Source organism: Pan paniscus, chromosome 1, assembly GCF_029289425.2.
Source record: "Pan paniscus chromosome 1, NHGRI_mPanPan1-v2.0_pri, whole genome shotgun sequence".
NCBI lineage: Eukaryota > Metazoa > Chordata > Mammalia > Primates > Hominidae > Pan > Pan paniscus.
The window spans coordinates 221738329-221758883 of NC_073249.2; the positions used below are offsets into that span (position 1 = coordinate 221738329).

General features: G+C 58.4%; 1 protein-coding gene across 7 annotated transcripts in view; it reads left to right on the forward strand.

Annotated features, from left to right (window-relative positions):
• Nucleotides 1-20555, forward strand: part of PLEKHG5 (pleckstrin homology and RhoGEF domain containing G5) — a 53143-nt gene that overhangs the window by 30725 nt on the left and 1863 nt on the right. For 5 of the 7 annotated variants that reach the window (XM_063601990.1, XM_063601991.1, XM_034954304.3 and 2 more), the window contains 18 exons: nt 11933-12062; nt 13555-13660; nt 14069-14129; nt 14404-14495; nt 14955-15091; nt 15384-15529; nt 16089-16292; nt 16369-16557; nt 16923-17018; nt 17737-17787; nt 17908-18057; nt 18445-18555; nt 18659-18808; nt 18900-19037; nt 19188-19307; nt 19867-19999; nt 20093-20208; nt 20302-20498. In XM_063601990.1, the coding sequence (XP_063458060.1) occupies nt 11933-12062; nt 13555-13660; nt 14069-14129; nt 14404-14495; nt 14955-15091; nt 15384-15529; nt 16089-16292; nt 16369-16557; nt 16923-17018; nt 17737-17787; nt 17908-18057; nt 18445-18555; nt 18659-18808; nt 18900-19037; nt 19188-19307; nt 19867-19999; nt 20093-20208; nt 20302-20498 (2327 nt within the window). Of the gene's footprint in view, nt 1-3483; nt 3635-11932; nt 12063-13554; nt 13661-14068; nt 14130-14403; nt 14496-14954; nt 15092-15383; nt 15530-16088; nt 16293-16368; nt 16558-16922; nt 17019-17736; nt 17788-17907; nt 18058-18444; nt 18556-18658; nt 18809-18899; nt 19038-19187; nt 19308-19866; nt 20000-20092; nt 20209-20301; nt 20499-20555 lie in introns of those variants that run through there. The other 2 variants (XM_008975695.4, XM_008975694.4) reach the window with 2 other exon arrangements.

Consider the following 20555-nt stretch of genomic DNA (forward strand, 5'->3'; position numbering starts at 1 on the left):
GATACTGAGGGAGAACAGCCGGGTGAGGGGGTCCTGCCTTGGAGACTCCATTATTCATCAGCCTCCGCATCTGGTTTCTGGGTATCAGTTTCAACAAGCCGGCCCTGACTCACAAGCCTGGAGCTGGGGCTGGGCTGGGGAGGGGCTCCCTCCCCAGGGAGTTGGGGGCCAGGACTTCTTGGGCCTGCCCCTGAGCTGTTTCAGCTCCCCGCTGTGGAGAGGAGGTGGGAATGCAGGAGCCGGCCCAGGCCCACCCCACTGCCCTGGTACAGGGGCTGGGGGCTCTTTTCTGCTCTGCACTCTTGCCCCTAAGGAGCAGTCCCCCACCCTTGCTGAGTACCCGGGCAGCAGCCTCACTCAGGGATGGCCAGGGCCCAGGCACTCAGGTGACCTCTGGTGATCCGCCCTGACCCAGCCCTGGTGGTCTCCACTTGACGCAACCTGGTTACCCCACACCGGTGGGCTCCCCGCAAGCTGGCTTTGGGATCTGCCGTGTCTTCAGGAAGGCAATCTCCAGGGCCCTGTTGCCCAAACCAACATTCAGCTGTCTTCAGGCCCCACGCCTGCCCTGTGCCTGAGGCACCCATTTCCCTACGTAGCAGCAGCTGGTGACTTTGGGGCAAGTCAGTTGACACAGGCCTTAGTTTCTCTATCTGTTAAATGGGGATTGTAACAGTATCTCCTCCTAAGAGTCTTTGAGAAGAGTGAATGGGATTCACTGCCTGGAACTCCCGCGATGGGGTGGCACGTGGAATGCTCAGTGAAATGCAGTTATCTGCCTACAGGACAGTATGGGGGTGGAGGTCTGGGGCAAGACCACCCGATCTGAAGTAGGAACTCACCTGCCCAGGGCCAGCAGGCCCAAGGTCACGGATACTAGGAGGAGGAAGAGACCTTCGGTCTGGCAGTGGGGAAGGCTCTGTTGACCGTCGGCCACAGGAAGGGATATCCTGGCCGAGCCCTTTCCTGTCCCCATGTCCTTCTGTGGCATGAAGGCCCTTCTGCCTTCATCTGTTCACTGATCTCATCCCCACCAAGCGCACCTACTGTGCACCAGGACTGTTCTAAGTGCCGAGGACGCAGTGAGATGCGGACGGCCAAGGCGCTGGCTTCTGGAGAGGACAGTCTGGTAGGGAAGAATGATGATAAAAAAGTGAACAAAGAAATGAATTACAGGTAGTAATAAACACTAAGAAGGAAATAATTTAACTTAAAGGAATTGAGAGTGGGAGGGTGAGGGTGGTTTATTTTAAGAGGAGGGAAAAGGACGTCTTGGAGGTGACATTTAAGTTGGGGCCTGGTGCCAGCTGTTTGAAGATAGGGTGCGTGGAATTCCAGAGAGAAAATACAGAGGAGAAGGCCCTGAGCTTGGCGAGCTGTAGGGAGAGAAGGAAGACCGGCAGGTGGACCCTGTGCGGACCAGCTGGGAGGGAGGCAGGAGCCCGGCCATGGTGGGATTTCACTATAAGCAAGATGGGAAGTTTTAGTTTTCAAAACTCTGCCTGTTGGCCGGGTGTGGTGGCTCATGCCTGTAATCTCAGCACTTTGGGAGGCCAAGGTGGGGGTGGATCACTTGAGATCAGGAGTTAGTGACCAGCCTGGTCAACATGGCGAAACCCCATCTCTACTAAAATACAAAAATTAGCTGGGTGTAGTGGCGGGCGCCTGTAATCCAAGCTACTGGGGAGGCTGAGGCAGAAGAATCACTTGAACCTGGGAGGTGGAGGTCGTAGTGAGCTGGGATCATGCCACTGCACTCCAACGTGAGTGACAGAGCAAGATTCCGTCTCAAAAACAAACAAACAAAAAACAAAAACACAACTCTGCCTGTGGTGTAGACAGTGGGTGACCTGGGCTTTGGGAGTGGAGACAGCCCTGGAAGTCTCCCAGCCTCTAATAAACCGCTGCTGCCCTCCCAAAGCCATCTCACGGACCCTGGCCCCCTTCCCACCCTCTTTCCCCATGGAACCAGGTGGAGGAGGAGCAATTAGGGGTGGGTGGGCTGATGACAGACAGCATGGCCACCTCACCCCCATGGGTTCTGAGGAGTGTCCCAAGGAGGCCATTCCAGAATCCCAGAGCCACAGTCTGAGTTTCAGTCTTGCCTGTAGACTTTTGTCTCTTTATGTCACTTTATCCCCCACCCCGTGAATGGGGCTAATGGTGCCTGCCCTGCCTTCCTGGGAATCAGTGTAAAAGCGCTTTGACAGCCGTGTAGTGGTGACTCCAGCACCAGAGTCTGGGGGTTTGCGTCCTCTCAGGCTTTGCTGAGTGCCCCCTGGCGGTGAGGACCTGGCCTAGAGCTGCAGGGACCTGGGCTGCTGTGCCATGTGGGTCGCCAGGGTTTCCTGATGCCTCCACCTCACCCAGCTCCTGGGGGCTGCCAAGGATAGCCTCTCAGAGCAGCCCGCCTTCTGCCCACGGCCCTTTCCAGAGGCCACCGGCCTTTGGCTCTTGGCCTCTGCCGTACCTGGGCAGTGAGCAGTCGGTGTGAGGGGGTGTCCCTGGGGCTCAGGCTCTCAGGCAGGGGTCTCCAGGTTGATGGGAGGGGCTGAGATGAGAGCTGGTTGTGAGGTTGGGGTGGGTGTGTGACTGGGGCTCAAAGCTGGTGTTGGAGCAGAGAGGGGTGTCCCTGGGGCTAGATGGAGAGCCGGACCAAGGACCCTGAGGGGAGTGTGCCCCATCCTGGCCTCCCCCTTCTGGTGCCTGTATTCTAAGAGCTCCCTTGCTGGGAGTAAGAAGGGGTCCCCTGGGCTGAGGCTCCGAGGCGGGGGTGGGGGTCTCCAGGAGGAAGGGAGGAGAGAAGGTACCCTTCTGGCTGGGAGGGACCGTGCGTGTTGGCGCTGAGGGTGAGGTGGAGACCACAGCAGAGTGGGCACCCCCAGGGCTGGGCGGGGATCGAGTCACCCAGGGGAGGGGCTCCACAGTCTCCAAGGTGGGGGGGGGGTGTCACCAGCGCCCCCTGCCTCCAGCATTCAAGGAGCTCCCCAGGAGAAAGAGTAAGTTCTGAGGAGCCCTCTGAGCCCGGCATTGGTGTTGAGGAGGGAGTCAGAGAAGAGAGGGGCCCGGGGCCGCGCAGAGGCGCAGAGGTGGGGGTACCCCGGGCCAGGCAGAGGTGGGAAGGTGGGGGTCCCGGGGACTGGGCAGAGGCGGGGGTGTGGGGGTCCCCCGGCCGGGCAGAGGTAGGGGTGTGGAGTCCCCGGGTCTGGGCAGAGGCGGGGAGGCGGGGGTACCCCAGGCCGGGCGGAGGCGGGGGTGTGTGGGTCGCCCGGGCGGGCGGAGGCGGGGGTGTGGGGGTTCCCGGGCGGGGAGGCGGGGATCCCCGGGGCTGGGTGGCGAGGGCCCGGGCGGGAGGGAGGTGTCCGCCTTCCTGGGGGGCTGGGGGCTGTTCCGGGCCCGGCCCTCCCCGGGGTCCCCGCGCTCGGCGGGGGCGGGCGCGGCCGCACAATGGCAGGAAGCGGGGCTCCGCGCTTTGTCCGGCGGGCGGCGCAGACCGCGGCTTCCTCCGGCCGCCATGGGGACAGGACCCGGTGTCTCCGGACGCCTAGCAGCCTCCAGGCCGGGCCCGGGGCTGCCCCTCCGGGACTCGGAGCCCTCCTGGGCCGGGGGTCGTGCCCGCGACGGTGAAAGCCAGGTACGGGGCCGGGACGGGGCGGGAACGGGGCTGGGTGCCCAGTTCTCGCCTGCAGCCGCCCAGTCCTGTGCGGGAGGCCAGGGAGGGGGTGCCCGTGACTATGGGCCCCGCGGCCCCCAGGGGAAGGATGCGGCCCATGGCGGCCGAGCCCCCTACCTGGGCAGCTGCACCCTGGTGACGGGGACCTCGGACTCCGGGGTGTGTCCCCGCCGGCTGAGATGTCCCCGCCAATTCTTGGCGCTTTGTGTCTGGGGCCAGCTCCGGACACACCTGTGGGTCCCGGGCCCTATGCTGGGCCGCCCCTCTCCTTTCCTTCCTCTGCCCTGGCCCTGCCCACAGCCTCCTCCTACCCCAGAGGCCTCTGTTTCTCCTTCTGCCTCTGGCCCCAGCCCTTGTGTGAGGGTGGACGCCTGGTTCTCTGTCCCCATCCTCACATGCGTGTTTTCCCCAAAGGGCCCCCCTCTGTTATTTTGGCTACCTGGCGTTAGAGGGGGTGGGAGCTGGCTGTTCCCATGGGTGGGCTCTCTCCTCCCTTGGGTTGAGACCTGGGAACATTCCCCCCTGGACCCTGGTGTCCCTCCTGCAGTACAGAGGCAGGACATGGTGGGCAGGCAGGCAGGTGAGGGAGGGGCAGTTGGGTCTGAGAGAAGGGGCTGGAGTCTGGCTTCAAGAAGGGGCCATTCCGCCCTAGTGCTGGGGGAGTCCTGCCTCTGGAGGGAGCTGGGGAGACTCTGGGGTTTGGGGGTGGGACGTGAAGCAGGACGGGGAGCAGAAACTGCACCAGGGGGCTCTGCCCACCCCAGCTTCTCAGTTGGGCTCATGGTTCTCCCGGGGGGCTTCCAGAACGTCATCGTCAACCAGATCTGCTCGACGAAGTCGGAAACCACCTGGTTCAGATCCTGGGGCTGAGCCTCACTGTGCCCCCAGTGCCCCTGAGCCTGGGGACTGCTGAGAGGAGGGAAGCAGATGAGGTCAGCCGGGCCTGGGCACCAGCCCCTGGCAGCAGCCTGAGGAGTCGAGCAGCCTCGGTGATGGTAGTGGCCACCCAGACCATCACAGCAGGGAAACTGATCTCGAGGCTTTCAAGGGATCCAGGGTGGGGTGCGTCATAGGGCTCAGTCCATATTTGTTGAATACTGACTCTTCTGTAAGGAGCGAATCAGGGTATAAAATCTGCTGTCTGTATATTGGATTGATTTAAAAACAAGATTGTGGCACAGAATCAGACTTGGACTGGAAGGGTCCCAGAGACCCTCCCAGAACTCCTCCGACCTAGCACGGCTCCTTCCTTGTCACCCCCTACCTGCGGTGAGGCCAGGGCTTGGGTCATGGGCAGGTCTGCCGCCCCAGCTGGCACTAGGAAATCTCAGGAGGCCCGGAAGGGATTGGAGCTGGGAGCCTCTGCCAGGCTGGCTGGGGGCACAGAGGGCCAGAGGGCTGCGAAGCCCGCAGACGGGGGGCTCCCAGGAAGAGGGGACAAGGTGGGGCAGGGCCCTTCCCCAGATCATTCTCATGAGGAGACACCTGAAGCTTGGGCTCCCTGAAGCTGCAAAGCCTGATGTTTCTCTCAGCAGTGCGCTGTGGATTCAGGGTGAGGGTGTGGGTAGAGCCCTGGCTGAGGACAGCTTAGTGGTCTCTGTAGTTTTAAAATTTTTTTCTGAGACGGGGTCTCACTGTGTCACCCAGGCTGGAGTGCAGCAATGTGATCATGGCTCACTGCAGCCTCAACCTCCTGGGCTCCAGCAATCTTCCCACCTCAGCCTCCCAAGTAGCTGGGACTACAAGAGAGCGCCACCACACCCGGCTAATTTTGTTTGTTTTTTGTAGAGGCAGGATCTCACTGTGTGGCCCGGGCTGGAGTTTTTGCACTTTGTTTTACAATAGATTAAGACAGAAACCAGAAAGAGCTGCAGGGGTTGAGGGATCAATCCCATCACCCTCACTTCAAGCCCCACAAGCACAGTTGAAGATCACTCCTGAAGGGTGTAGAAGTGGGGGCACCTGGTGCTCAAGGCTGCCTTCAGGAATCTGGGTCATCCTGTCCCCAGCCACCTGCCTGGGGCCCAGCTCCATGCAGATCAGCCCCTCCCTGAGCACGTGGGCCTGCTTGGAGTGCCACCTGCCGACTGCCAGTCCTGTGCCCTGTTCCCTTTCCTGTCAGATGGAGACGTGGAGGGACACAAGAACCAACAGGGCTTGCATCAAACTGAGATAGATTTCCTCCTGTCCCCGTAATCCCGGCTGACCTGAGGCCAGCCTCTCCCTCCTAAGACACCCATGAGAGGGCGTGAATGTGGGTTAAAATCTGGGATCCAGTCTGGGTGCCGTGGCTCACGCCTGTAATCCCAGCACTTGGTGAGGCCGATATGGGTGGATCACCTGAGGGCAGGTGTTCAAGACCAGCCTGACCAACAAGGTGAAACCCCGTCTCTACTCAAAATCCAAAAATTAGCTGGGTGTGGTGGCGTGTGCTTGTAGTCCCAGTTACTTGGGAGGCTGAAACAGGAGAATTGTTTGAACCCAGGAGGCGGAGGTTGCAGTGAGCCAAGATTGTGCCACTGCTCTCCAGCCTGGGCAACAGAGCGAGACTCTATCGCAAAAAACATAAATAAATACATACATAAATAAATAATAATCTGGGATCCAGAGCCCCACACACAGTGGCTTCAAGTCCTAGATCCACTGGCTGTGTGACCTTAGACAAGTCATTTCACCTCTCTGAGTTTTACTTTCCTCTTGTGTGAAACAGGGACAATAACAGCCCTTATCTTATGGGATGAGATACACATGTAATGCCCCCAGTGTGGCTCCAGACACATGACGACCACGTTAAAAACACACTCAGATTCTTCCCGGCCTCCTCCTCCCTCCTGTCACTTTCTCTGCTATCCTCACCACGCCTATCTCGGAAATCTCTTATCGGGCTTTCACCAGCCAGAAACTCTTCAGCGCCTCTCTCCTGCCTTAATTCATAAATTAAACAAGGATTTATGGAGCAGCTGGGACCGGAGGTCAGGCGCTGAATCAGACAGAGTAACGTTTCTGTCCTTGCGGATGTGACCAGGTGTGGAGGCAGCAGGGTGGAATATGTGACCTGTCAGGTGCTGGAAAGTGCTGAGGACAGGAAAGGAGCGTGGAGGGCGAATGAGGAGGATGAGAAGGTGACTTGGGGGGAAGCTAGCAGCAGGGGAGGGAAGGCAGGGAGCCATGCATTTCAATATCTGGGGAAAAGCATCTCAGTCCAGGGACTGGCAGATGTCACAGCTCAGAGATGGGAGCTGCCCTGAGGGAGTGTGTCCTGGAACGACCAGGAGGCCAGTGGGTGAGGGGAGTGAGCCAGGATGGAAGAGCAAGACAGGAGGTCCCTGAATGGGGTGGCCTTAACCCTAAAAAAAAAAAAAGTCAATGTCATAAAAGACTGAAAACCCTAACCTTAACCCTTTTGGCTTTTTTTTTTTTTTTAAGATAGTGTCTTCCCTGTAGCCCAGGCTGGAGTGCAGTGGCGCAATCTCAGCTCACTGCAACCTCTGCCTCCTGAGTTCAAGCAATTCTCCTGCCTCAGCCTCCTGAGTAGCTGGGACTACAGGCGTGTGCCACCATGCCCGGCTAAGTTTTTGTGTTTTTAGTAGAGACGGGGTTTCACCGTGTTAGCCAGGATGGTCTTGATCTCCTGACCTTGTGATCCGCCTGCCTCAGCCTCCCAAAGTGCTGGGGATTACAGGCATGAGCCATCACGCCTGGCCTTTTTATTTACTTATATATATATTTATTTATTTATTTTGAGACGGAGTTTTGCCCCAGGCTGGAGTGCGATGGCACAATCTCAGCTCACTGCAACCTCTGCCTCCCGTATTCAAGCGATTCTCCTGCTTCAGCCTCCCGTATAGCTGGGATTACAGGCATGCGCCACCATGCCCAGCTAATTTTGTATTTTTAGTAGAGACAGGGTTTCTTCCATGTTGGTCAGGCTGGTCTCGAACTCCCAACCTCAGGTGACCCGCCCGCCTCGGCCTCCCAAAGTGCTGGGATTACAGGCATGAGCCACTGCTCCTGGCCCCTTTTGGCTTTTATTCAGAGTGAGATGGGAACCCTTGGAGGGTTTTGAGTAGATACAGTGGGACTCCTCTTTGAACAGGGCCCACTCTAGCTGCCCATGGACAACATATTGTGGGAGATGGGGGTAGCAGTGAGGCCAGTTTTGAGGCCATTGTTGTCATCTAGCTAAAAGGTGGCTGGGCAGTGGCACGCTTATGAGCTGTGGCTGGGTTGAGGCCACAGATACTAAAGGTGGAGCCAGCGGGATTTTCGGGCTGACCAGATGGGGGCGTAACAGAGAATGTCAAGAGTGACCCCAAGCCGATATGGTGGCTCACACCTGTAATCTCAGCACTAATTCCAGCACTTTGGGAGGCTGAGGCGGGCGGATCAGTCGAGCCCAGGAGTTCGAGACCAGGCTGCGCAACGTGGCGAAATCCTATCTCTACTAAAAATTAGCTGGGTATGGTGGTACATGCCTGTAGTCCCAGCTACTTGGGACGGTGAGGCAGGAGAATCACTTGAACCCAGGAGGCAGAGGTTGCAGTGAGCCGAGATTGCGGCACTGCACTCCAGATTGGGTGACAGAGTGAGACCCTGTCTCAAAAAAAAAAGGAAATCCCTCACCTTGCAGCCATCAGAAGAATCAAATAATTGATTTAGGTAAAAATCGTCTATGTATGCTAAAGCTCTTAGGACCGCAAGCTCACATCACCATGCCTGGCTAATTTTTTTTTTTTTGGAGACAAAGTCTCGCTCTGTCACTCAGGCTGGAGTGCAGTGGTGTGATCTCGGCTCACTGCAACCTCTGCCCCCGGTTCAAGCAATTCTCCTGCCTCAGCCTCCTGAGTAGCTGGGACTACAGGCGCACGCTGCCTTGGCTGGCTAATTTTTTGTATTTTAGTAGAGACGGGGTTTCACCGTGTTGCCCAGGCTGCTATCAAACTCCTGAGCTCAGGCAATCCACCCGCCTCGGCCTCCCAAAGTGCTAGGATTACAGGCATGAGCCACCATGCCTGGCAATTTTTTTATATTTTTAGTAGAGATAGGGTTTTGTCATGTTGGCCAGGCTGGTCTTGAACTCCTGACCTCAACTGATTGAGTGAGATTACTGGGGAACAAGACATCTCAAAGTGCCATGCCACAGATTACTTATTAATTATAGGGGAAAAAGGGACTCTACAAGGTACAGAGGTCCCCAGAGGATCCAGCATTACAGGCAAATAGCAAGAACACACAGCTCTGTGGTGTCCCCGCCTGAACGCTCAGTTTGAAACTTTCTGAGGACCACCAGGGAGATCCACATTGAGGAGCTCTGTGCGAGGCTGCTGGCTCGAAGACTTCCAAAATATCAAGGTCGGCCAGGCACAGTGGCTTATGCCTATAATCCCAGCTCTTTGGGAGATCAAGGCGGGCAGATTGCTTGAGCCCAGGAGTTCAAGACTAGCCTGGGCAACATAGTGAGACCTGTCGCTACTAAAAATAAATAAGTTAGTTGGGCGTAGTGGCATGCACCTAGTATTCCCAGCTACTAAGGAGGCTAAGGCAGGAGGATTACTTGAGTCCGGGAGGTTGAGGTTGCAGTGAGCTGATCATGCCATACTACTCCAGCCTGGGCTACAGAGCGAGACCCTGTCTTGAAGAAAAAAAAAAAGTCAATGTAATAAAAGACCACAAAAAACAAGGCTGGGCACGGTGGCTCACGCGTGTAATCCCAGCACTTTGGGAGGCCGAGGTGGGCGGATCACGAGGTCAGGAGATCGAGACCATCCTGGCTAACACGGTGAAATTCCATCTCTACTAAAAATACAAAAAATTAGCCAGGCATGGTGGCGGGCGCCTGTAGTCCCAGCTACTTTGGAGGCTGAGGCAGGAGAATGGCAGGAACCCGGGGGGCGAGCTTGCAGTGAGCCAAGATCGCACCACTGCACTCCAGCCTGGGTGACAGAGCGAGACTCCGTCTCAAAAAAAAAAAAAACAACAAAAAAAAACCACAGAAAACAAGTAAGGAGTCTGGAGTATGGTGGCCTAATCTCGGCTCACTGCAACCTCCTTCTTTCGGATTCAAGTGATTCTCCTGCCTCAGTCTCCCAAGTAGCTGGGATTACGGGCACGCACCACCATGCCTGGCTAATTTTTTGTAATTTTGGTAGAGACGGTGTTTTGCCATGTTGGCCAGGCTGGTCTTAAACTCCTGACCTCAAGCGATCTGCCCACCTCGGCCTCCCAAATTGGTGGGATTACAGGCATAAGCTACCTCACCTGGCCAGAATTCATTCTTAAAGGATAAACAGGGCCAGGCGCGGTGGCTCATGCCTATAATCCCAGCACTTTGGGAGGCCGGGGCGGGAGGATCACGAGGTCAGGAGATCGAGACCATCCTGGCTAACACGGTGAAACCCCGTCTCTACCAAAAATACAAAAAATTAGCCGGGCGTGGTGGCGGGTGCCTGTAGTCCCAGCTACTCAGGAGGCTGAGGCAGGAGAATGGTGTGAACCGAGGAGGCGGAGCTTGCAGTGAGTTGAGATTGCGCCACTGCACTCCAGCCTGGGCGACAGAATGAGACTCTGTCTCAAAAAAAAAAAAAAAAAAAAAAAAAAAAAGGGATAAACAGACATAACCAAATGCCATGTGTGAACCTTGATTAGTTCCTATATGAGGAAGTATATCTGTAAGAACGTTATTTAGACACTTGGGAAAATGTCAATATAGACTATGTATCAAGGTTCAGTTTCCCAAGTGCGACAATTCTATGGGGTTTTGTAGGAAAACTGTCTTTTTTCTTAGGCAGCACCATGAGTTCTGCCCCAGGGGAGGGGGGTGCTGAGAAGAGAATGGGAGAGAAAGCAGATGTGGTAGATGTCAACTTGGGGAGTCCAGAGGGCATGTGGATGTCATGTGCTATTCTTATAATTTTTGGTAGGTTTGAAATATTTTAAAACAAGTCTGGGCGCAGTGGCTCACGCCTATAATCCCAGCACTTTGGGAGGCCGAGGCAGGCGGATCACCTGAGACCAGGAGTTCAATACCAACCTGGCCAACATGGTGAAACTCCGTCTCTACTAAAAATACAAAAATTAGTCGGGCGTGGTGGATTGTGGCTGTAATCTCAGCTACTTGGGAGGCTGAGGCAGGAGAATCACTTGAACCTGGGAGGCGGAGGTTGCAGTGAGCTGAGATCATGCCATTGCACTCCAGCCTGGGCAACAGAGCGAGACCCCTTCTCAGAAAAATTTAAAAAAATAAAAAGAAAAGAAATATTTTAAAACAAAACTTGGGAAAAATAAAGAGAGTGGGAGGAGAGAACTAGGAAGTCGTGAATACTGATACCTGTTTACAGAGTTTAGCTGTGAAGGGAAAGAAAGAAAGTCAGCCGTAGCTGGAGGGTGAGGTGAGGCCTCTGTAAAATGGAGAAATAAGGCTGGGCGTGGCAGCTCATGCCTGTAATGCCAGCATTTTGGGAGACCAAGGTGGGCGGATCACTTGAGGCCAGGAGTTTGAGACCAGCCTGGGCAACATGGTGAAACCCCGTCTCTCCAAAAAATACAAAAACTCGCCTATGGTGGTGTGTGCTTCTAGTCCAAGCTATTCGGGAGGCTGAGGCTAGAGGATCACGTGAGTCTGGGAGGTCAAGGCTGCAGTGAGCCATGATTGTGCCACTGCACTCCCCGTCTCAAAGAAAGAAAGAAAAAAAAAAGATGGAGAAGCCGGGCGTGGTGGCTCACGCCTGTAATCCCAGCACTTTGGGAGGCTCAGGCGGGCTGTTCACGAGTCAGGAATTCGAGACCAGTCTGGCCAACATAGTGAAACCCTGTCTCTACTAAAAATACAAAAAAAAAAATTAGCTGGGCATGGTGGTGTGCGCCTGTAATCCCAGCTACTGGGGAGGCTGAGGCAGGAGAATTGCGTGAAACCAGGAAGCGGAGGTTGCAGTGAGCCGAGATCAAGCCATTGCACTCCAGTCTGGGTGACAGAATGAGACTCTGTCTCAGAAAAAGAAAAAAAAGAAAAAGATGGAGAAATAACCACGTGTTGGTGTGGCAGTGGGGGAAGTGATCCAGCAGAGGGGAAACTTGATGATGTGGGAGAGGGGGGACTGCTGGGGGGCGTCTCCTCACCCTGGATGGAGGGATGGATCCATTAGGGAGAGCTGGCCCAGGTTGGAGCAGGGCAGTTCATTCTAAGTCCCTGCAGCGCTGGGCCGGGGTCGAGGGATGTGGCGGATCTCGTGGGCCTCCTGAAGGCTTCTGTCCCCACCCCAGGTATGTCACCACGCCGACTGCCAGCAGCTGCACCGCCGGGGGCCCCTCAACCTCTGCGAGGCCTGTGACAGCAAGTTCCACAGCACCATGCATTATGATGGGCATGTCCGCTTCGACCTTCCCCCACAAGGTGAGCACAGGCGGGAGCCGCAGCCCGGCCCCCAGAGCTCGTGTGTCAGTGTTTCAGTAACTGTCGGAAACGTGCTAGGGCGTCATAAGGACAAGTCGACTGTAAATAATGAAACCCGAGTATGTTACGGTTCCTTTTGTTCCAAATGTTTTTTAGCAAGAGAGAAAGTCCATGAGCGTGCCCCTTCCAGAGGCAGGCCTTTCTCTATCTGGTGCTGTGCTCTCACTGGTTCTCACCTCCCCCAGCTGCTTTTGCCCCTGGCCTGTGGCCCACACAGAGAAGGCCCCTTTCTTTCTAGTTCTGCCTATCCTCAGGGCAGGGGACTTCTGGACAAGTCCTGCAAGCCAGGCTGTGGGCCTAGCAGAGGCAGTGTGGAGTGGGGGTGGCCAGGTCAGGAGGCACTTGTAGCAGGAAATAAGAAATTCCTCTTGCTGAGCAGGGACCCAGCTCAGGCCCACCATCAACTGCCTATGGAGGAGTGGCTCGCAGGCATCCAGGCCTGGTGAGAAATGCCAACCCCTGAGTCCTTTCCCAGCTGATCAGAGGAACAAAAGGATTCTTCTGGTTGGGCACGGTGGCTCATGTCTGGAATACAAAAAATACAAAAATTAGCCAGGTGTGGTGGCACACACTTGTGGTCCCAGCTGCTTGGAGGCTGAGGTGGAAGGATCGCTTGAACCCGGACAATGGAGGCTCCAGTGAGCCCTGATCGTGCCACTGCACTCCAGCCTGAGCGACAGAGCAAGGCCCTGTCTTAAAAAACAATAAACAAACTAAAGACTCTCTCCCACTGCCAGGGCCCCTTGGGAATTCAGGTGTGGTCACAGCATGGGGGAGGGGAGGCCTGGAAGAAAGAGCCATGGACTTTGGTCCCTTCCTGTAACAACCTCAGAGGCAGGGCTTCCTTATCCTTATTTTATAGAAGGGTAAACTGAGGCCACAGGTGAGTTTGTTTTTTGGGTGGAGCTTCACCATGGGTGTCATCCCAGGGCCTTTGTGTCCTTTTGGGTCTGTGGGGATAGACAGCAATGACTGAGGCCAGGCAAGGTGGCTCACACCTGTAATCCCAGCACTTTGGGAGGCTGAGGTGGGTGGATCACTTGAGGTCAGGAGTTTGAGAACAGCCTGGCCAACATGTCGAAACCCTGTCACTACTAAAAATACAAAAAAATGAGCCGGGTGTGGTGGCGCACGCCTGCAATCCCAGCTACTCAAGAGGCTGAAGCATGAGAATTGCTTGAACCCAGGAGGTGGAGGTTGCAGTGAGCCGAGATCATGCCACTGCACTCCAGCCTGGGTGACAGAGTGAGACCCTGTCTCAAAACAAAAACAAAAAACAATGACTGAGCCCCTCTCCTCACAGAACTGAAGGGCCCTTGCTACCTTTAATCTGGGGGTTCCAGGGTAACAGGCTGTGGTCCCTCTGGAGGCAGCCATGCTGCAGGCTAAGGAGGGGCGGGGGAGGCACAACCCTCTCCTGCTTTCTCCCAAGGCTCTGTCCTGGCCCGGAACGTGTCCACCCGGTCATGCCCGCCGCGCACCAGCCCCGCAGTGGACTTGGAGGAGGAGGAGGAGGAGAGCTCTGTGGATGGCAAAGGGTAGGTGAGGGATGAGTGGGCAGAGAGATACCTGGAGGGCCCCACGGCTGGGTCTCAGATCAGACATTCAGGACCAGATGCTCTGGCGCCTTCCTCGAGTAAGGCTGATGGGCAGACCTCTTCCCACGCCTGTGGCTGTCCTGACTCCGGGAAGAAGCCACCCAGCCTGGGCCAGCCTCCAGGGTGCTTGGGATCCTAGCCCACACCAGACCAGGTACCGTTCGGTGTGACTCCCGTGTTGGCCACCAGAGGGCGCACAGCCCCATGCGGGCCCGGCCGGGTTGAATCCACGCGGGTTACCTGTCACCTGGGGTGAGCCAAGGGCGGGGAGGCTACAGGCCCACTCGCCGCCCACGCTGGCGAGGGCCACCCACACCTCCAACCTCTGCCCTCCTCGCTTCCCTGCAGGGACCGGAAGAGCACAGGCCTGAAACTCTCCAAGAAGAAAGCAAGGAGGAGACACACGGATGTGAGGAGCCCCCCAGAGCCGGCAGATGCGGGCTCCCGACAGCCTGCGCCCTTCCCCGAGCCTGGGCCTTCCTCCGGGTTGGGGGTGGGGAGGTCTGCATCCCAGGGTGCAGAGGCCTGGGAGATCGCTGGGGTTCCCTTTCTTGCTGGGGTTCCCATCCGAGATCGGAGGGTGGGGAGGGTGGGGAGGAGGGTTGGGAAGGAGGGTGGGAAGGAGGGTGGGGAGGAGGGCGGGAAGGAGAAGCTCACAGCCCCCACCCCCACCATCCTCTCAGGACCCAAGCAAGGAATGCTTCACTCTGAAATTTGACCTGAATGTGGACATTGAGACAGAGATCGTCCCAGCCATGAAGAAGAAGTCACTGGGGTAGGGCTTGATGGGGCTCAGGGTGGAAGTGGGACTGGGAGTAGGGGTGGCCCCATGTCGCAGGCTCCGGGTCTCTGCAGGTGTGACGTGTGTGTCTGTGTGGTGGCCCGTGAGCGAGCGCATCCCTGCGTGGGCAGACCCGTGCTGGTGTGCACGCCAGTGTGAGGGAGTGCGGCGGGGTCTGTGTACTTGTGCGTTTTAATCATGTATGCAAGAGCCAGGCCTGGGTGTGGGCAGGCGTGTGACAGGTCTGCCGTGGTATGCAGATGCGCCTGTGTGAGCACCTCTGCGGGCAGGTGTCTGTGGACCTGCGTGTGATCCCATGCGGGCTTCCCTTTTCCGTTGGGAAGGTGGGGGCAGCTGGGGCTGTGGGTGGGGCGGGGGCTCATGGGGGCGGGGCCCAAGCTGAAGCGACTGGCCGCCTGGTTCTAACACACATGCCTCCTGTCCTGGGGGCAGGGAGGTGCTGCTGCCTGTATTTGAAAGGAAGGGCATTGCGCTGGGCAAAGTGGACATCTACCTGGACCAGTCCAACACACCCCTGTCCCTCACCTTCGAGGCCTACAGGTTCGGGGGACACTACCTTCGTGTCAAAGGTGAGAAGCAGCCTGGGCCAAATGGGGCCGCTGGGACTGGCGGAGCCTCCTGGAGATGGGCGCCCTTCCCAGCCTCAGGTTCCCATTGGTCGTGGGCCTGAGCAGCCTCATTACCATACAGGTGTCTCTGCTGGGTGCTGCTGGGGGAGGGGAGGGTGCTGGCAGGGCGGGGCTGTCGGGGGAGGGCAGGCAGGCCTTGGTGTGGATCCTCCGGGGAGAGAGGACCGGGGACCCCCTCCTCCACCAGACCTGGGTACTGAGGATCTCTCGTGGCCCCCACATGCGGCCCCAGCCAAGCCTGGAGATGAGGGCAAGGTGGAGCAGGGCGTGAAGGACTCCAAGTCCCTGAGTTTGCCGATTCTGCGGCCAGCTGGGACCGGGCCCCCCGCCCTGGAGCGTGTGGACCCCCAGAGCCGCCGGGAGAGCCTGGACATCTTGGTGAGGAGGAGGGGGTGTGTCAGGGGAGGGGGTGGGAAGGGGCCCAGGCTGGGCCCACAGCCCCTCCTCAGAGGCAGTCACCCTGGTCTCTCACTGCCCCCTCTTGGGGTTTTAATTGCCCCTTCTGGAAAATGGGGTTGGCTGGGAGAGTAGGGGACCCTCTCTCTCTGGATCTAGCCATAGCCCAAGGTGAGGGCTTGTATCTGAGACTCTTCTAGTGCCAGGGGTCAGGGAACCTGTGTGTGCATGTGTGCGTGAGAGCACTTGTACCTGGGGCTACAGACCACCCAGAGCTGTGTTCCAGAGTGCATCTCAGTGTGTAACTCTGTGCTTCATGCTTGAAGCTGGGGGACTGGGGGATGATAGTCTGGGCGTATATGATAGTCTGGACCTTCCAGTCTCCAGATATGTCTGGGTCCCAGGAGAGGGGACACCTCAGGGTAGAGATGCAGAGACCCTCCTCCATCCCAGGCTGGCCTGAGGCCCTGGAAACCCGCCCTGGGGTGGGGCCATGGGGGCTGGCAGAGGGTCCCGGCCCTGACCACCCTTCCCTGGCCAGGCCCCTGGCCGCCGCCGCAAGAACATGTCGGAGTTCCTGGGGGAGGCGAGCATCCCCGGGCAGGAGCCCCCCATGCCCTCCAGCTGCTCTCTGCCCAGCGGCAGCAGTGGCAGCACCAATAGCGGCGACAGCTGGAAGAACCGGGCGGCCAGTCGCTTCAGCGGCTTTTTCAGCTCCGGCCCCAGCACCAGCGCCTTTGGCCGGGTATGTGGCCCCATCTGCCCAGGGTCAGGCAGCTGGCTGGCCGTGACCCCTGACCCTGACCAGGGTATCTTTCCAGGAGGTAGACAAGATGGAGCAGCTGGAGGGCAAGCTGCACACCTACAGCCTCTTCGGGCTGCCCAGGCTGCCCCGGGGGCTGCGCTTCGACCATGACTCCTGGGAGGAGGAGTACGATGAAGACGAGGCTGAGGACAATGCCTGCCTGAGGCTGGAGGACAGCTGGCGGGAGCTCATTGATGGGCATGAGGTGAGTGTGGGCCACAGTGCTGCTCCCTCCTTGTCCCGAAAGGAGGACAGCCCTCGGGAGGACCCAGTGATCAGATGTTCCATGGGACGCCCCAAAGAGGCCACCGTTACCATTAGCCCACTTTGGAGACACTGAGGCTAGATGAAAATGGTGTGCCGCTTGGCTGTTTTAATGGCAGAGGAGGGCCCAGATCTTGGGTGTCTTAACTGTGATTACTCATGTGGTGTCAAGGGTGACCCTGCTCCTCTTGGGACCTCCATGTCCCCATTGGGAAAATGAGAGAGTTGCATGCAGGTTGCTTATCCTCCCCGGCCACCCTAAGGTGCTCCAGGCCTCGTGAATGACCCATCCTGCCCTCCCTCTAGAAGCTGACCCGGAGGCAGTGCCACCAGCAGGAGGCGGTGTGGGAGCTGCTGCACACGGAGGCCTCCTACATCAGGAAACTGCGGGTGATCATCAACGTGAGTAGGGGCTGCTCTGGTCCCCGTGGCCACCCTGCCCCCCTCTTTCTGACAGCCCTCAGATGAGGCTGAGCCTTTGCAGAAGGAGCAGGTGCCTGGCAATGAGGTGGGGACAGGAAAGTCAGACAACGGCTGCGCCCAGGGAGGAGGTGCCTCCTAGAGGAACCTGGGAGGGGGCTTCGGGCAGGTTTGTCAGGTTCAGCTGAATTAGCACAGGTGAGGCCTCATTCTTTCACTTTCGTTCAGTGGCTGTTTCCCAACACTTGCTGTGTGCTGGGTGCCCAGCAGGCCACGCCCTGGATGGGACAGAGTGAGCTGGCAGTGTAGGGATTTTGGCTCAGGGAGGGGAGCACCTACCCTGGGCTTGGAGCTTCCTGGAGGGAGGAAGCACCCTCAGAGGTGAAATCTGGAGGCTAAGCCAGGGCAGAGGTGGAGAAGGGAATTCCAGGCATGGCTTCAAAGCCAGTCTCCCCCGAGCTTCCCTCCAGGAGGGACCAGGGCAATGTGACCTCGGGAGGGCTATGAGGACTGGGTCTTTCCTCAGGGTCTGGACTACCCAGGTGCGAAGGCCAAAGGGTACAGCCTTCTTATCCGTGGCTGCTGTGGGGCCTCCTGGAACGGGGAAGGGGAAGGAGTGGCAGGGGAGCCTGAGGCTGGGTGGGGCCCTAGGGCTGAGACAGCCTCCCGACCCCAGTCACACCATCCCCTGATCCCACAGCTGTTCCTGTGCTGCCTCCTGAACCTGCAAGAGTCAGGGCTGCTGTGTGAGGTGCGCTGGGATTCGGGGGCGGCGGCGGGTGAGGTACCAGGAAGGAGGGCGGGACCTGGACCTGGGGCGGGGCTAACCTGGCGGAGGGGCGTGGCCAACCGCACCTCCCGCCGCGCCCAGGTGGAGGCGGAGCGCCTGTTCAGCAACATCCCGGAGATCGCGCAGCTGCACCGCAGGCTGTGGGCTAGCGTGATGGCGCCGGTGCTGGAGAAGGCGCGGCGCACGCGAGCGCTGCTGCAGCCCGGGGACTTCCTCAAAGGCTTCAAGATGGTACGGGCGGGGCCGGGCGCAGGCGGGGGCACTGAGGCAGGGCTGGGGCGCCGAAAAGCCTCCACGGCCCGATCCGGTCTGCCCAGCATCCCCAACCTCCCCCAGGCCCGTAACCGCACTTGACCGCTTGTGGCCAAGGGTGAGGAATTACGAGGCGGTCGCCCGGGTTTGAGCCTCCACCTGACCATCTACCCCTGATCCCTGGCCACGGGTGGTCACTTTGGCTGAGGCTCAGTTTCCTCATCAGGAAACAGGGATCATAAGCTTGCTGCCCCCTTGGGGTGGTCGCCCAAGTGCAGTAAGGAAGCGCTTGCGCAGCGCCTGGCGCGGGCCGGCCCGCAGGGAGCGCGCGGTAACCGGCGCCGTGGTTGTTCTGCCCCGGGCCAGTTCGGCTCGCTCTTCAAGCCCTACATCCGCTACTGCATGGAGGAGGAGGGCTGCATGGAGTACATGCGCGGCCTGCTGCGCGACAACGACCTCTTCCGGGCCTACATCACGGTGAGGGCGCGCGTGCTGTGGGCGGGGGCGCAGGACGGGACCCTGGACTGGGCCGGGTGGGGCGGGGCCTGCCCTGAGCCCCGCCCCCACTCCCCCACCGCAGTGGGCGGAGAAGCACCCACAGTGCCAGAGGCTGAAGCTGAGCGACATGCTGGCCAAACCCCACCAGCGGCTCACCAAGTACCCGCTGCTGCTCAAGTCGGTGCTGAGGAAGACCGAGGAGCCGCGCGCCAAGGAGGCCGTCGTCGCCATGGTAACCCTGATGGCCAGCGGGAGCCGTCCCCCCTGCGCGGCTCTCTGGTCCGTCATGACCCTGGACCTGAAGCTCCCTCGCCTGCCCCTAGATCGGCTCCGTGGAGCGCTTCATCCACCACGTGAACGCGTGCATGCGGCAGCGGCAGGAGCGGCAGCGGCTGGCGGCCGTGGTGAGCCGCATCGACGCCTACGAGGTGGTGGAAAGCAGCAGCGACGAAGTGGACAAGGTGGGCGTGTGTGTCTGCGGGGGTTGCCGGCTGGGAGAGAGGAAGGCCCAGCTGGCAGGCAGGGGTTGTGCTGGGCATCTCACTGAGGATGCCTAGCTGAGATGGGAGTCAGTCTCTGGCCTCCCCTACGCTCACGCCATCCGTCCCCAGCTCCTGAAGGAATTTCTGCACCTGGACTTGACAGCGCCCATCCCTGGCGCCTCCCCGGAGGAGACGCGGCAGCTGCTGCTGGAGGGGAGCCTGAGGATGAAGGAGGGGAAGGACAGCAAGGTGATTCCAGGGCCACCCCACCCCTGTGCCCTGCCCTTCCTAGGGACCTCCTGGGCCCCAGTCACTGGTTCTCAGCTCTGCAGTCCCTTGGGTGGTTACTCAAGAACCAGTGACCTTGTCATAGTGAATGACAGTTCTCTGCCTGCCATTCACAAATCCAGCAGTAGGGTCCTAGCCCTTGAAGGCACCAGTTGTGCCCATTTGTTGGTGCCACATGGGTTCCTGGTGGGAGGGCAGCCATATTCCACAAGTGGGCCAGGAACCCCAGAGCCTTGCTACCGTGCCATGGCCCCTTCAGGCATGGGGCAGGCTGAGAGCTTGCACACGGTGACTTCAAAGTCACCAGTCTTCTTTTTAATGTAAACTTGTATTGAGATAAGTCATCAACGTACATCTCAGTGAAAGAGAATCATCTTCCTCTTCATTTTAATTTTACTTGAAGGTTCATGGTGGGAGGAGTGTTTGACAAAAACCGAGTGCTCCCAGGGGAGGCTGGTGCCACAGTCCCCGGCCCTGACCCTGCTGGCCTCTCTGGCCACCCCCCCTCCTGCCACTGCAGATGGATGTGTACTGCTTCCTCTTCACGGATCTGCTGTTGGTGACCAAAGCAGTGAAGAAGGCAGAGAGGACCAGGGTCATCAGGCCACCCCTGCTCGTGGACAAGATTGTGTGCCGGGAGCTACGGGACCCTGGTAAGGAGCCCTGGTCCCCTGTTCCTGGTCAGGGGCTGTGATGGGTGGGGGCCATCGTCTCTGCTGACACTGACTTGGGCCTTCCCTAACCAGGGTCCTTCCTCCTTATCTACCTGAATGAGTTTCACAGTGCTGTAGGGGCCTACACGTTCCAGGCCAGCGGCCAGGCCTTGTGCCGTGGCTGGGTGGACACCATTTACAATGCCCAGGTGAGTGCAGAGTAGTGAGTGGGTGGGCAAGGCAGATTAGGGAGATGCTGGTCACAACCCATTCTGTCCCATGTACCCCAACCTTGCCTGCAGAACCAGCTGCAACAGCTGCGTGCACAGGAGCCCCCAGGCAGTCAGCAGCCCCTGCAGAGCCTGGAAGAGGAGGAGGATGAGCAGGAGGAGGAAGAGGAGGAGGAGGAGGAGGAGGAAGGCGAGGACAGTGGCACTTCAGCTGCCAGCTCCCCTACCATCATGCGGAAAAGCAGCAGCAGCCCCGACTCTCAGCACTGGTACGTCTGCTCATGACCACCCAGCAGGTCAAACCAGGACAAGTACTCTAGCCCAGG